This window comes from Rhinatrema bivittatum, chromosome 9 (genome assembly GCF_901001135.1).
Source record: "Rhinatrema bivittatum chromosome 9, aRhiBiv1.1, whole genome shotgun sequence".
Taxonomy (NCBI): Eukaryota; Metazoa; Chordata; class Amphibia; order Gymnophiona; family Rhinatrematidae; genus Rhinatrema; species Rhinatrema bivittatum.
The window spans coordinates 97,635,302-97,649,163 of NC_042623.1; the positions used below are offsets into that span (position 1 = coordinate 97,635,302).

Sequence of the window (13,862 nt, forward strand, 5' to 3'; positions counted from 1 at the left end):
GTGATGATATCACAGCGCACAGGGACGGAGGAGGCACACAGTATATGAGTGCTGGGCAGAAAGAGAGAAAACAAGGGAGACACTAAATCTGATTAAAAGAGAGCAGCAAACTAAAGGATATGACAGAAAAATGTAGCTTTCCATCTTAAGTAGTATCTAAAGTGGATAAAAGGGGCAAAATACTTTAAAGACCTTCCCCTTTAAGGTTGCTTGGGTTTCGTTTACTGTTAAGTAAAGCTTCACATTTGAAAAGCAGTAGTATAAGTGGTTAAGAATACAAGTGTGTGTGTGGTCTGGTACAATCATATTTATTTATTATATATTATATAGTAATGTGTTCTTTATTTGTGACACGACCTGGAGGGGTTGGCTTTGTTCATGGTTGAAAGAACTCAGCTGTGCCTGAGATTCTGATGGTGAACCCATCTGAGCCACAACTGAATTGACAAGCACAGCTGGTTTCAAGAGATTATACCAGGGATGGCGAACTCAGGTCCTCAAGAACCACAAACAGGCCAGAATTTCAGGATATCCACAATGAATATGCATGAGATAGATTTGCATACAATGGCGGGAGTGCATGCAAATCTTTTTCATGCATCTACATTGTGGATATCCTAAATATCTGGCCTGATGGTGGCTCTCAAGGATTGGATTTAGCCAGTCCTGGAATATACCAAAATGAAACTCTCCCTAGAGAAGCAGAGTGCTGCTGTTTTCAAAGATATGACAGATGGTTTATCAGGGCTTGTACTGGCGCAACAGGTGCCATAGAGCAGCTAGTGCCAGGTCAAAGCCAGGGCAGCAGTCTCTCAACATTTGTGTCAGCTCTACCAAAAGATTGCCAGCACAAGTAATGAGCCTGATATACCTGGGAGACTGCACATTGACATGAATACATATACCGATTTGTCAGAGGACTATGAAAACACTTTCCTGATATATTCATATGATTCAGTTCCACAATCAACCCAGGTGAAAGACATGATACACTTAATGAGAGGTTTGGTCTGACCCAAATGGAAGAGACATTTTATTTATTTATTTGAAATTATTTATATACCGTTGTTATACGTAAATGTAGTCAAAGTGGTTTACAGTAAAACATACATAATAAAATACCAAATTCATAAAAATAAATAGTTAAAATTGGAAATAAAAACTAAAATAGTGTAAAATCTACAAAACAATACATAACATATGAACAAAAGTAAAATGAATCAGAATAAAGGGGTAGCGGGGAGAAAATAGGCTTGGTAGAAGGGGAGGGATAGCTAAGCGGTAAGATTAGGACTGAAAGCACATTTAAAAAGAGAGGTTTTTAAATTCTTTTTAAACTCTTTCACATTGCCAAGGTGTCTCAAGTTATCTGGAATAGAGTTCCTGAGTTGGGGGCCAGCAGCTGAGAATGCATATCTTCTAGGATTGTCAAGATGGGCAATTTTGATGGTACTTGTAAAAGATTTTTTTGAGCAGAGCGTCGACTTCTATTAGGTTTGTATATGTGAAGTTGTGAACTGAGCCAGGTCAATGATTCATCATATAGAAGATTATGGATTGTAGTAAGTATTTTGTATTTTATTCTGAATTTGACAGGTAGCCAGTGCAAAGAGTAAAGGTCAAGGGAAATGTGGTTTCTACGAGATTTGCCAGTTAAAATGTGAGCTGCAGCATTCTGAATTAATTGTAGGGGGAAAATTGAATTATTATGTAGGCCAAATAACAGAGCATATGATTAGTCAAGTCTACTGAAAATTAAAGATTGTAAGATGGTTATGAAATCTTCCAGGTGTAATAAAGGACATAGTCATTTCATCATATCAATAATACTCAAAGACAACCAAAGAATTGAACTAGCGGGGAAAGTACGTAACCTGGGGATAATAATAGACCCTGAAATCAATCTGAAACAACACATATCACAAAAAGTAAAGGAAGGTTATGCAAAACTCATGATACTAAGAAAACTTAAACCACTACTAACTCAAAATGACTTCCGAACAATACTACAGACACTCATTTTCTCCAGCACAGATTACTGCAATGCCCTTATGTTAGGACTACCTAATACAACAACACTAAGACCACTGCAAATACTTCAGAACACAGCAGCTAGAATACTAACCGGAAAAAGTAGGAGTGACCATATAACTGAAACCCTAGCAGAGTTAGATTGGCTACCAATTGAGCACAGAATTAAATACAAAACCCTATGTATCATTCACAAACTAATTTATGATGAGAAATCAGATTGGTTAAACACAGCATTACGGGTACACACTCCACACAGGAACCTCCGATCAGTAAATAAAGCACTCCTAACCATTCCATCAGTTAAAACAGCAAGACTGACACAAGTGAGAGAAGGAGCTCTATCACTAGCAGGACCCATAATCTGGAACACAATGCCTCCAGAGATCAGACTGCAAAGTGATCTCAAGACATTTAAGAAAAGTTTAAAAACATGGCTTTTTAAACAAGCATTTTACAAAGAGACAGGAGAATAGAGAGAAATTATTTGGGAAAAGACAGAAAGGCACCGACACACAGTCCTTAAGACTGTACAGTAGATTAGTCTATGATTTCTACCCCACAATAAAGCATAAAACTTTGTGTGATAAAACTTGGTGTGATAAAACTACCAGTGTAAGTACCTTGGTACAATTGGTCATGAATACCTCGCTAAATGACTATGTCTAATGATATATTGTAACCGAAACTTTGACGGCACCTGTTAGAATGTACTATAGTACACCTTTACCTACATTAAATATGTGCCTACAGGTAAACCGTTGCAATGGTATTTAACTTAGCAACGGTATAGCAAAGTTTTTAAATAAATAAATAAATATGGAGCTTAAAGAAAGAATTTTTTACAATCAAGGATACATGATGGGTCATAGAAAGACTAGAATAGACTATGATGCCGAGATTACGAGACTCAGATATAATAAGCAGTAAAGTACCATCGCAATCCAAATGTGAAGGGGGGCTGCAGGCAGAATGTGGGATAGATGATAGATGAATAATTTCAGTTTTTGTCGTATTAAGTTTTAGGCGATTATGGGAAAGTCAGTTTTTAATGGTGTTGATGTATAAACAGACAATGGAAAGAGTATTGGACCATGAGTCCTTTTGGCAAGGTTGTTGGAAAGGGGATGGGCAAGATGAGTGCCTGCCCAGGGAGCCAAGCCAGGGGGTCAAAGGAGCATGCCACCATCACTGTTACTACAGTGGTGGTGGAAGTAAGCAACTACATGGCTGCAAATTTGGAAGTGGACCAATCCATCTGTCATCAGAAGGGGTCTTCTTCCACTCTGCCCCAGGATAACTCATCAAAGGGGGGAAAGCCACCAGGCCAGCTATGACATCGAAAGGACTCCCCACCCCTTGACTGCCTGGTTGATTTTTAGCTCGGCAATGGTCTTGTCTTTTGGTATCTAAGGTCAAGATCTTGCTGCTTTAAGTGCTGCAATTCATTAATATGTGCCTTTATAGCATGAGTCTATAGTTAAGAGTATTCTGTCTGATGGATCCACCCTCTCCCATTCATTCAAGCAGCTGACCTCATAAGCATATTCATGAGAGCAGGTGACACACCTCCTCAACATGTGCTCTATCTCAAAGAGACAGAAAAGAAGTTGGGGCATAATCCAGGGTAATACTATTTGTGCAGCTCTAGCATGAACTGGTCCTTTCTATAATAGATCTTAGGAGATATTTATTTATTGCTTTACATAAACTAATTGCATTCATGCAGCTGTTTTGATAATTTAATTGCAATAACATAGCAGTGGCTTTGTAGAAATCTTGACCTGTTTTATTAAAGGCGTGTCCTAATATCCCTCCACCCTTTCCTATTAAAATTTTAACCAACCTTACTTGATTACTATTGCAACTTATTTTCACTTTTTGACTTTTTGAATACAAATATTCCTCTAAATCAAAAATTAGAAGTGACTTTCTGGATGCCTCTTTCATTGCTACTGTTTTTCAGGAGGCCCTGCCTGCAATCACAGATTACAAAGAAATAGCTGCTGCTCTTCGGCAGTGTAATTATAACCCAGATGAGGTCATATCCATATTTTTAGCCATTTTTGGTGATAGCTTGGAGAGCTCAGCTGAAGGAGAAACTTTTGAAGAGACCTTTATTCACAGGTAAGAATATCATTATGTGAGTCAAATATAATACAGGTTTCAATATTTTATTTCCAAACATAAGACATGGATATGCTAGCATATTGGGCAGAAAAGTTCATGGTCTGGCGTGACCTAGCCAAGGTGGTTCAGCACTATCTCCTACCCACAAACCAGTGTGTCTAGCGAACGTGTCTTCTGAATGGCAGGGGACATCATGAGCCCTCGCCTAGCACCAGACTTGATAGTAAAGCTGGACTTTTTTGATAATCAATCTGCTTTTGCTGGGCTTTCCAGAATTTCCATGCAAGTAGCAAGAGGACAGAAAGCACCATGGAGGTTTTGCTAGCACTATATCTAGCTGCTATACCCCAGATGTACCACCTTGGGGATCATGTTGCTACTATGTCTATCTATCATGTCCCTGATGCACCATATCGGAGGTTTAGATGCCTCTGTGTTGTTTGCTGTTTGTATCCCAGTCTAGTTCTCCCACCCTATTTCTTTATTGGTTATTCTGGTGTGTTTTGTCCCAAATATAAATAATGTGAAAAAATTAAAAAAAATACAAGATTCTCCTCCCACCCCATATCATTTCTGGTTCTCCACCTTACTGTTATGTGGTACCCCTCTGGAATCCTAGTCTCTTTCTGTCACTCTGCTTCTTTCTTGGTTATATTGCGATGTTTTGTCCCTAAAATAAAAATGTTGAAAAGAAAAAAAAAAGGTTTATCTCAAAAAAGATATAGTTGTGATAGAGAAGGTACAGAGAAGGGCAACCAAAATGATAAAGGGGATGGAACAGCTACCCTATGAGGAAAGACTAAAGAGGTTAGGACTGTTCAGCTTGGAGAAGAGACGGCTTAGGGGGTATATGATAGAGGTGTTTAAAATCATGAGAGGTCTAGAATGGGTAAATGTGAATCAGTTATTTACTCTTTTGGATAATAGAAGGACTGGGGGCACCCCATGAAGTTAGCATGTGGCACATTTAAAACTAATCGGAGAAAGTTCTTTATCACTCAATGCACAATTAAACTCTAGAATTTGCTGCCAGGGGATATTGTTAGTGCAGTTAATGTAGCTGGGTTTAAAAAAGGATTGGATAAGTTCTTGGAGGAGTAGTCCATTACCTGCTATTAATTAAATTGACTTAGAAAATAGCCACTGCTAGTACTAGCATCAGTAGCATGGGATAGACTTAGTTTTTGGGTACTTGCCAGGTTCTTATGGCCTGGATTGGCCACCCAGGTGATGGATGGCATGTTCTTATCTTCCCACCCCATCTATTTTCTGACTTTTTGCCTTTCTGTTCAGACCTTTGTATTATTTGCAATTTTTTTCACTATAGGCCTTGTGGGTTTTGACACCTTTGTGCTGTTTGTGATTTTCTGCATCTACCCTTTGAAGTTTTGACACCTTGGGGATTTTGTCACCTTTGTATTATTCGCGATTGTCTGCACTGATAGCCTTGGGGTTTTGACACCTTTGTACTGTTTATATTTGCCTGAACTTGACACTTTGGGAGTTTTGATACCTATGTGCTATTTGTGATTTTCTGCTCTCTACCCCATTGGGGGCTGTGTTGCTGTTGTGCTATTGTGATTCACTGCGTTATGTTTTGGGGATCAGCAATTGTTGGCATGTATTAGCTCTACAATTGTCACAGTTATCTAAGTAACAGAGAACCATAACTGATTGAAAGAGCTATTCTCAGTTTCACTGTACCAGCCATATGTACTTAACAGGTACATGGCTCAATATTTATTCTTTGACAGAAGCAAATGCTATTGGTAGGATCAACCATGTAGACATGCCTCCAACTGGGACAACAAGCATCCCATACTTCTGCTGGTTATTATGCACAGGGCAGGAGCCCACCCTCTACTCTCCAGTGGAAGGGAAGGCCTCAATGCAGCTGACAACAAACAAGGGGGGATGCCCCACTCTCCCTAGGAAGAGAGAACAATCATGAAAGTTGGAGGAAAATTTGTATGTCGGGCACCAATCCTCTCCTTGTTCCAGCTGCCAGGAGAATGGGCTGTTCCCACATCTCTGCTCAGGTCCCTGGTTGAGCTCCTAGGAAAATTGGCCTTGACATGCCAAAGATAGCTGCCAATGGGTGCTTTCAGCACAATGCCACAAAGTCCATTGGAGAGGAGGTAAAGTAGAAGCCATTCTTGGTACCTTAGTGTGCTTCCTCCTCTGGTCTGGCTGTCTTTGAGGTTCTTCCCTTACAGTACTTGTCAAGTCTTGGTCCTGCCCTGGCCATTCATTGCTTTGCATGATTGCTGTACCACTCCTCGGGCTGTCATGCCATTTCTGGTACTGCTTTGCCCCTCCCAGTGCTTTGGATTTTTGATGCCTTTCCTCCTCTTGCCTCAGCCCTTGAGGTATGCCTTGGGGGGGGGTTTCAGCTACTCTTTTTGCTGTGTTGCTCTGCTCCTACCATTTCTGTTTTTAATCGCCAAATTGCTGCTGTTGCTGCTGTTCCAAGCCAGTCTCAGTACCTAAGGGTGCTTTCTCCTCTGCTCTGGCTGTCTTTCAGCTTCTTTCCAAATCCCCTTCCTTTATAGTACTTGCTGACTCATGGTCTTGCTCTAGTCATCTGTTACTTTACTCAGATGTTACCCACCAGACTTTATCTTCAAACTGACTTCTCTAATGGCTTTTACAACTATTGTTTTCTTCTGGTTACTTATACTTCAACAGATTATACCACAGCAAAAGACAGAGACAGCAGAACTGTAGCTCCTGAAACCAAGCCCTCACTTCTTCATTATTGCTCATTTTCAGCTGATGGATGCAATATTTTCAAAAACTGATTCAGAAGACGAATCATGTCTTGCATTCCCTGAATCACAGGATTTTAAACAGCTAATGGATGAGGAGAATGTGGTGCTTCTAGTCAGTAGCACCTTAGCCTTCAATGAGGAGGTGGAGAGGGCAGATGATATGTAAAAACTTGAGAATCAGATTATATACAGGAAAGGGGAGGACTAAACCCAAGCCTGAAGAGCCAGCTTCTTTACCAAATGATGCCACACGGAAATGACATCAGGCCTCCTCCAGGAATTTCCTCTGGCTTCTTCCTGCCTAGGGCTTTGTATCATTTTGATTGATGTCCTTTGCCCCCTCATTTGTAGCCTTGGGGTGTTCGTCCCACTCTGGATGGCTGCTTTTTGCCTCTCATGATCCTTTGGGGTGTTCATGCCACTCTTTCAGCTCTTTGGACCATCTATCACTACTTTCTTTCCCCTTCATGGTGCCTTGTGCTGTTTGTGCCATGCTAGGTGCTGCTTTGCTTCTCTCACGCAGCCTTGAAGGGTTCATAATACTGTTGTTGGGATCCTTTATCCCACTTTTGGGGCCTTGTGGTGTTCTGGCTATTCTTGCTTCTGCTTTGCTCCTGTGATGGTGCCTTGGAGAACTCCTGCCTTCTGGTACTGTTTTGCCCCTTGGATTCTTAATGCCACTTTTGGTGCTACATTGACTTGGTCTTGATGCATTGGCATGCCTTCATCCTTCTGATGATGTTATCCTACCAGGTTCATTAGAAATGATTAGAAAATCCCAATTTGGGAGACCAGAATAGGCTGTATTGCTTCTCCCATTGAGAATAATGGCAAATAAATGAACAAATAAAATGAATAAATGAAATTTGTTTTATTTGAAATGACCCAAACAAATGACTGTGACTTTCAAAACAAACTTTTGATTCTGTAAATGCCTAATATATAATTATATCTTATTTCCCTATGTTGTACCCTAGCCAAAAGAACTAACGCAGCAGTATCTGACTGTCTACCATAAAGCAAACAAAACAGTCTCAGCTGCTCCAGTCAGTGATGGCTATGTCTATGCTTTTTTTTTTTAATGTGCTCTGCTTTGAACATTGATACAACAGAATATAAATTGCAAAAAAAAAAAAATAGTTGGTCATCTTTGAAAGCTGTTGTCTAGGTGTCAATCATGTTTCTGAACAAGGACATCCCTTCCCCAGCAGAGCTGTGCCTAGCAAATTTATTTAGTTATTTGAAAGATGTTAAACAGTTAATGCAATCATATACACAAAGCCATACCATGTTTTCATAGCCAGCTGATATCGCCATGGAATTAATCATCATGATCAGATGCCCAAAACTATTCTACCAAATTAAATAAAATAGTTTTTAACTCTTTTTTTTATTGCCCTCATCTCTGTCAGTGTTTGGACAGAGATACGTAAGGAGTTCCACAACTTTGGGCCTGCCACAGAAAATGCCCTTTCCTACATTTCTGCAAAATAGATATTCCATAAGGCAGGGCTTTCCAAACCTGTTTTGGGGCCCCACAGCCAGTTGGGTTTTTAGGATAAGCAATGAATATACATGAGATAAATTTGAATATACAGAGCCTCCATGGTATTCAAATTTATCTCATTGTAGATATTCTGAAAATCTGACTAGCTGTGAGGTCTCCAACACAGGTTTGGGAAGCCCTTCTATAAGGCATCATCTCAGTAGTTTGCCAATGAAAATTATACCTTATGACCTCCAGATGGAAGCTTTCTTTGGCATAATGCAAGTGCTAGGAAGGGTATTAGCAGTAGGGATGTGAATCGTTTTTGAACGATTAAAATTATCATTAGATAATTTTAAAATCGTCCTAAATCAGCGCAAATTGGGGCTGATGAGTAAAGATGGCGCCACCCATCCAGTGCTCCTACCATGTGACAGGGGCCGGCCAATGGCATGGATACCCTGTCACATGGTAAGGGCAAAGGGGCATCGGTGCCATTTTTTTTAGCGCAACTGATGCCTGGGAACGGGAAATTGCTCCCCGAGGCCCCCCTGGACTACCAGGTAATTTTAAAAGGTTTTGGGGGGGGGGGGGTCGGGAGGGTGGGGGAGGCTAAGGGGGTCAATTTAAAGGGTCGGTGGGTTTTTTTTTTAGCGGCACGGGCCTCCCCAAAAAAAAAAAATTAGCGATGTGAATTGGAATCGGAAACTATTCCAATTCACATATCTTTTCGATCAGATTTCCCCCCCCCCCCCCCAGCCGAATCTGATCGTTAAGACGATCTGGCACATGATTCACATCTCTAATTAGCAGTAAATTAGAGAGATTGAGATCATCCCCAACATGCCATGGCTTACAAGATGACCAGATGGGAAAGTTTGTTAGCAGAAGTGAGAATGACACCAACTCTACTCTCCCCACTTTCATCCCCCTCTCTTTCCTCCTATCTCCTCTTCCCTGACAACCTCATTCTGATGGAAATTAGCCATCCAGGAATTCAGAAACACAATGGGCCAGGAATTCAACTGCCCAGCGGAGAGGAGAGTGGAACTGGGAGCATGCTGCCATATTAGGTGTGACTCACATGTACCTTGGCTTTGGTCTTAACAATTTACTCAAGTTGCCTGAATTTTTCTGTAATGCAGAATTGTACATTACTGTTAACTTAATGTCCTTAACACTTGTTGAGTGCCAAATTTCATACTGAGCACTTGTAAACACCCAAGATCCTTTCCCCAAGCCATGTTTGCATCTTTAAACATGTGTTAGCCAGAGATCATGTGGGCAATGAGCTGAAGGTGCCACCTGTTACGACTGTCGCTGCCCAGCGTCTCCACTCCGCCCTCCTTACCTCTCTGGTGACTCCTCCTGCAGTTGTCGGACGTTTGGCTGCCGCGGCATCTGCCTGCCGTCCTCTCCGGCATCCCCGGACCGGCTTGGGCGCTACCTCCTGCCATGCTGTTCAGTTGCCATAGGGCACGCATGCCGCGCAGCCCTGCTTCAAGTACCTTCAGTGGCGCGAACCTCAGGGGCATCCCCCTGTGATGACGTCATGCATCCAGGATACAAAAGGCCTACGCGATTGCTAGCTAATCGAGTTAGCAAAGGTTTCCTAATGGATGGGATTCGCTCTCCATACCTTGCAACTCTGCCTCCTTTGGACCTACTCTATTTGAGGTACCCGCTCCTCGGGGGCCTCTCTCTCTTTCTTATCTTTCAGGTCGCAGTCTGGAACCGGTACTCGCTCCTCGAGGGCCCATGTTCCTGGACTCGCTACTTGGACTCCACTTCTGCCAGGAAGATACCGCTGCCTATAACATCTATGAGTTACCATCTCTATCTCTCAGAGCTATTCTCTGGAACCAGGTACTCGCTCCTCGAGGGCCTGCTTTTACTCCAGCTCCTGTGCTCCACATTGAGAGACCACTGTGTGAGTACATTACCAACGAGGCTCTATTCCTGAACTCTGCATATCCTGCTACTACTCACAATATCAGTTCTCTCTATTACAGCACAGCCATTGTGGGGGTCGCTGTTCCAGAGCCTGAGGGACTACAAGCCCAACCGGGCTACTTTCCAGCTCACTACTGCAATTTCTGGTGATTCACCAATCCTGTATAATAAAAGAACTAATGTGTGTGTGTGTCTCCTACGCTGAGCCTGACCTGTGGCCCCTCACGGAACTTCCCCCCCCCCCCCCCCCGATGGGTGTGGTCATCTGCCACAGGTCCAGGGATCCACCTAAAACCCTTACAAATAATAACACCACCCCCACAGAACCTGCAGTTTTGTATCCACTACCTCTGAAATCAGCATTGCAGATTACCTGTGTTTTTTGGGAGATATTGATGCTTCACTTTTGAGAATGGTGTCATTTGTGATGACAACCAGATTAAGTAGAAAGGATAAGGAGAAGCCACAGTAGACTGAATCCAACATGGTGAATGCAAACATTGACAATGCGATTGGTCAAAAGATCGGTGATGCATTAATCAGTAGCAGCTGCTCTAAAAGCTGACTTTCATAAACCTTATGACAAAATGGGAGTCTTCAATGCCATGATGGAAGCGGTAGGCAAAAAAAGTCAAAGCTGTAAAGCACTAGCCTTGCAGCTTAAATTAATCTTGCTGCTCCTTCCTTCAGGCCACCAGAAAGGCGCAACACAAACGGCAGCCAGCATCACCCAGAGGTAAGGGGAGTGACCTAACCGGTGCTCTCAAGGGCCCCCTCCCCATCCCCTCAGCCATTGCTGTCGAAATTGGGGCAGACCCAACCGGCCTAGCTCTCCCTCCTCCTCATCCCCTGGTACCGCCTGATACCAGCACACACCAAAGGCCATAAGGAGGCAACCGAGGCCTCCCACCGGCAGGTCTGACACCAAAGGGCCGTGCCAAAGGGGCATGCATCCCTCCCCCAGCTCTACAGCAACTTCCAGCCAAACCGCCCATCTATGGGAGCCGTGATACTTCCATCCATCCCTAGAGGCTTACGATAACCAGTGATGCAGTGACTAACTACCAAAGGTACTCATCTACCCCCGACTTCATACATCTTCTTATTCTACCTTTCCCATACCTAGTGGTCCTATATACTTGAACTTAATCAATACTTTCCTGATAATGTGCTGAAACTGGGTTCCAATCCCTTCACAGGTGACTTATAATAGGAGATTATCTCAGCCTACCAAATGACAGCACCCCAAATACCTTCTCCAATTACCTCTGCACCATGGGAAACTTACCAACATCACACATAAGGACCCTTCATTACTACAGCTGGGTCTCCTTAACACACAATCAGCAAACAACAAATCCCACCTTTTAACTGATCTCATGGAAGAATTCAGCCTCCACATCCTCTGTCTAACAGAGACTTGGATAGGAGAAGGTGACACAGTGACCCTCACCCAACTCTGCCCTCCCTGCTATCTAGGCTACCACACTCCCTGACTCTTAGGGTGTGGAGGAGGGGTGGCTATCAACTTTCACCTCTGCCTGTCTCACTTCCCAGTTGCCACAAAACAAACAGGCAAATCTGACTGTTAGTCCTAAACTTCAAAGACAAAGGAGGACTGAAGATTGCCGTAATCTACCGACTACCTGACTCCCCACCCAGCCACCTTTTTGAAATTATCCAAGTTCATCTGTGATCTGACCATCAACTCCCACAAAATCTTAGTCCTCAGAGACTTCAATTTCCATGAAACTCCCCCCTCTCCCAAAGTGGCATTGCAAATACCTTCCAATGCAACATGGCTGACCTAGGCCTCACACAATTAATCAAGGTGCCCACTCACAAACATGGTCATTCTCTAGACCTAATATATCACTCTGCAAATATTAATATTGAACATACCACTATATCAGTGATCCCTGTCTCCAATATGTGATCTCATTCAGACCTTTAATATTAAGTGTCACTTGTTCACTGATGATATCCAACTTTGCATCAGCATTGGAGCCGACCAGAATTTGCCTATCACAAATCTCAACAATTGTCTCTCATAAACAGACATCTGCCCCTCCCAATCGGAACTCCTTTGACTGAGCCAATGGGGGTCATGCCCTACGCTCTTTACCATCATTAACAAACACCCCCCTCCAACCAAAAGAATTAGTCAGGCCTGGGAGTCCAACTTGACACGTCTACATCGATGATGTCCCACATTACCAATATAGTGAGAGTCTCCTTCATGCATCTCCATTGAATTAGACAACTAAGCCAATACTTCAATCATCCATGCTCTAATCATCAGCTGACTAAATTATTTCAAAACTCTACTTAATGGTATCTCCAAGACAAACATTCAACATTTGTAACTCGTGCAAAACACAGCTGCCAGACTCTTTGTAGGCACCAATTCTTCAGACCATATAAGGCCCATTCTACATGATCTACACTGGCTCCCCATGGAAGCCAGGATAAAATTCAAGATTCTCTACCTCACCTTCAAATGTGTGAACAGATTAGCCCCCAGAATACCTCTCATAGCTCCTGACATCCTACACCCCTTCTAGAGAACACAAATGGCCCTTTTTGTCTCCCCTCCCTTGGCTGCTGCAAAACTATTCTGCACAAGACAGAGATCCTTTAGCTGCTACACTCCCAGAGTCTGGCATGAGATTTCACAGCACATTTGCTTGAATCACAATACCTCACCTTCCAGAAGACAGCTAAGACATGATTGTTCAACCAGACCTATCTTCAGTCTGACCCACAATAACAGCAATCAACCAGCTCTAACCTTGAATTGCCATCTAGTCCTTCCCCAGTCCTATCATAGATTAACCAATCTTACTAGCTATGACCCTCCTCATATGAAATGAGCCTCTTCAATTTCACTATCAGCAACTCCAATCACTGGGATGGCATCTTGCCCCATGATTGGTCTGTTGCCACTTGAACTATTTATTTATTATTTATTTAAAATCTTTTCTATACCGTCGTTAAGCTAGATGCCGTCACAACGGTTCACAATAAGGCACATAACATCATGTTGCTTAAATGTCTTAAATTATATCAACTAAACAGGTGCCATCAAAATACTGTAACAGTTTTATATTAAATATTAATTGGTGGGTGAGATAAATCATGTCCAATTCTATCTATATCAGCTATAAGATAAACTAATACTTAAATCTAGTCCTATGTTGTTGAAATAAAAATAAAATACACACAATTTGAGTAAGATGGTGTGTGTGTGGGAGTTCTACTGGCCGCATCCTATATTTCCCTGGACTCTATTCTCCATTCTCTTTGTGGTATGCCTGCTTAAATAGCCATGTTTTTAGACTTTTTCTGAAAGTTTTGATGTCTCTTTGCAATCTGATTTCTAAAGGTATGGTGTTCCATATTATAGGTCCAGCTAGGGATAGGGCCCTATCCCTTACTTGAGTTAGTCTAGCAGTTTTTACTGAGGGAATAGTTAGCAGCGCTTTGTTTGC

At 42.3% G+C, this 13,862-nt stretch overlaps 1 protein-coding gene across 2 annotated transcripts in view; it reads left to right on the plus strand.

The window, feature by feature from the left end:
- LOC115099352 (kinesin-like protein klp-3) overlaps positions 1-13,862 on the plus strand; it is a 122,562-nt gene that overhangs the window by 65,693 nt on the left and 43,007 nt on the right. For both annotated transcript variants that reach the window (XM_029616936.1, XM_029616935.1), the window contains exon 8: positions 3,998-4,158. In XM_029616936.1, the coding sequence (XP_029472796.1) occupies positions 3,998-4,158 (161 nt within the window). The remainder of the gene's footprint in view (positions 1-3,997; positions 4,159-13,862) is intronic.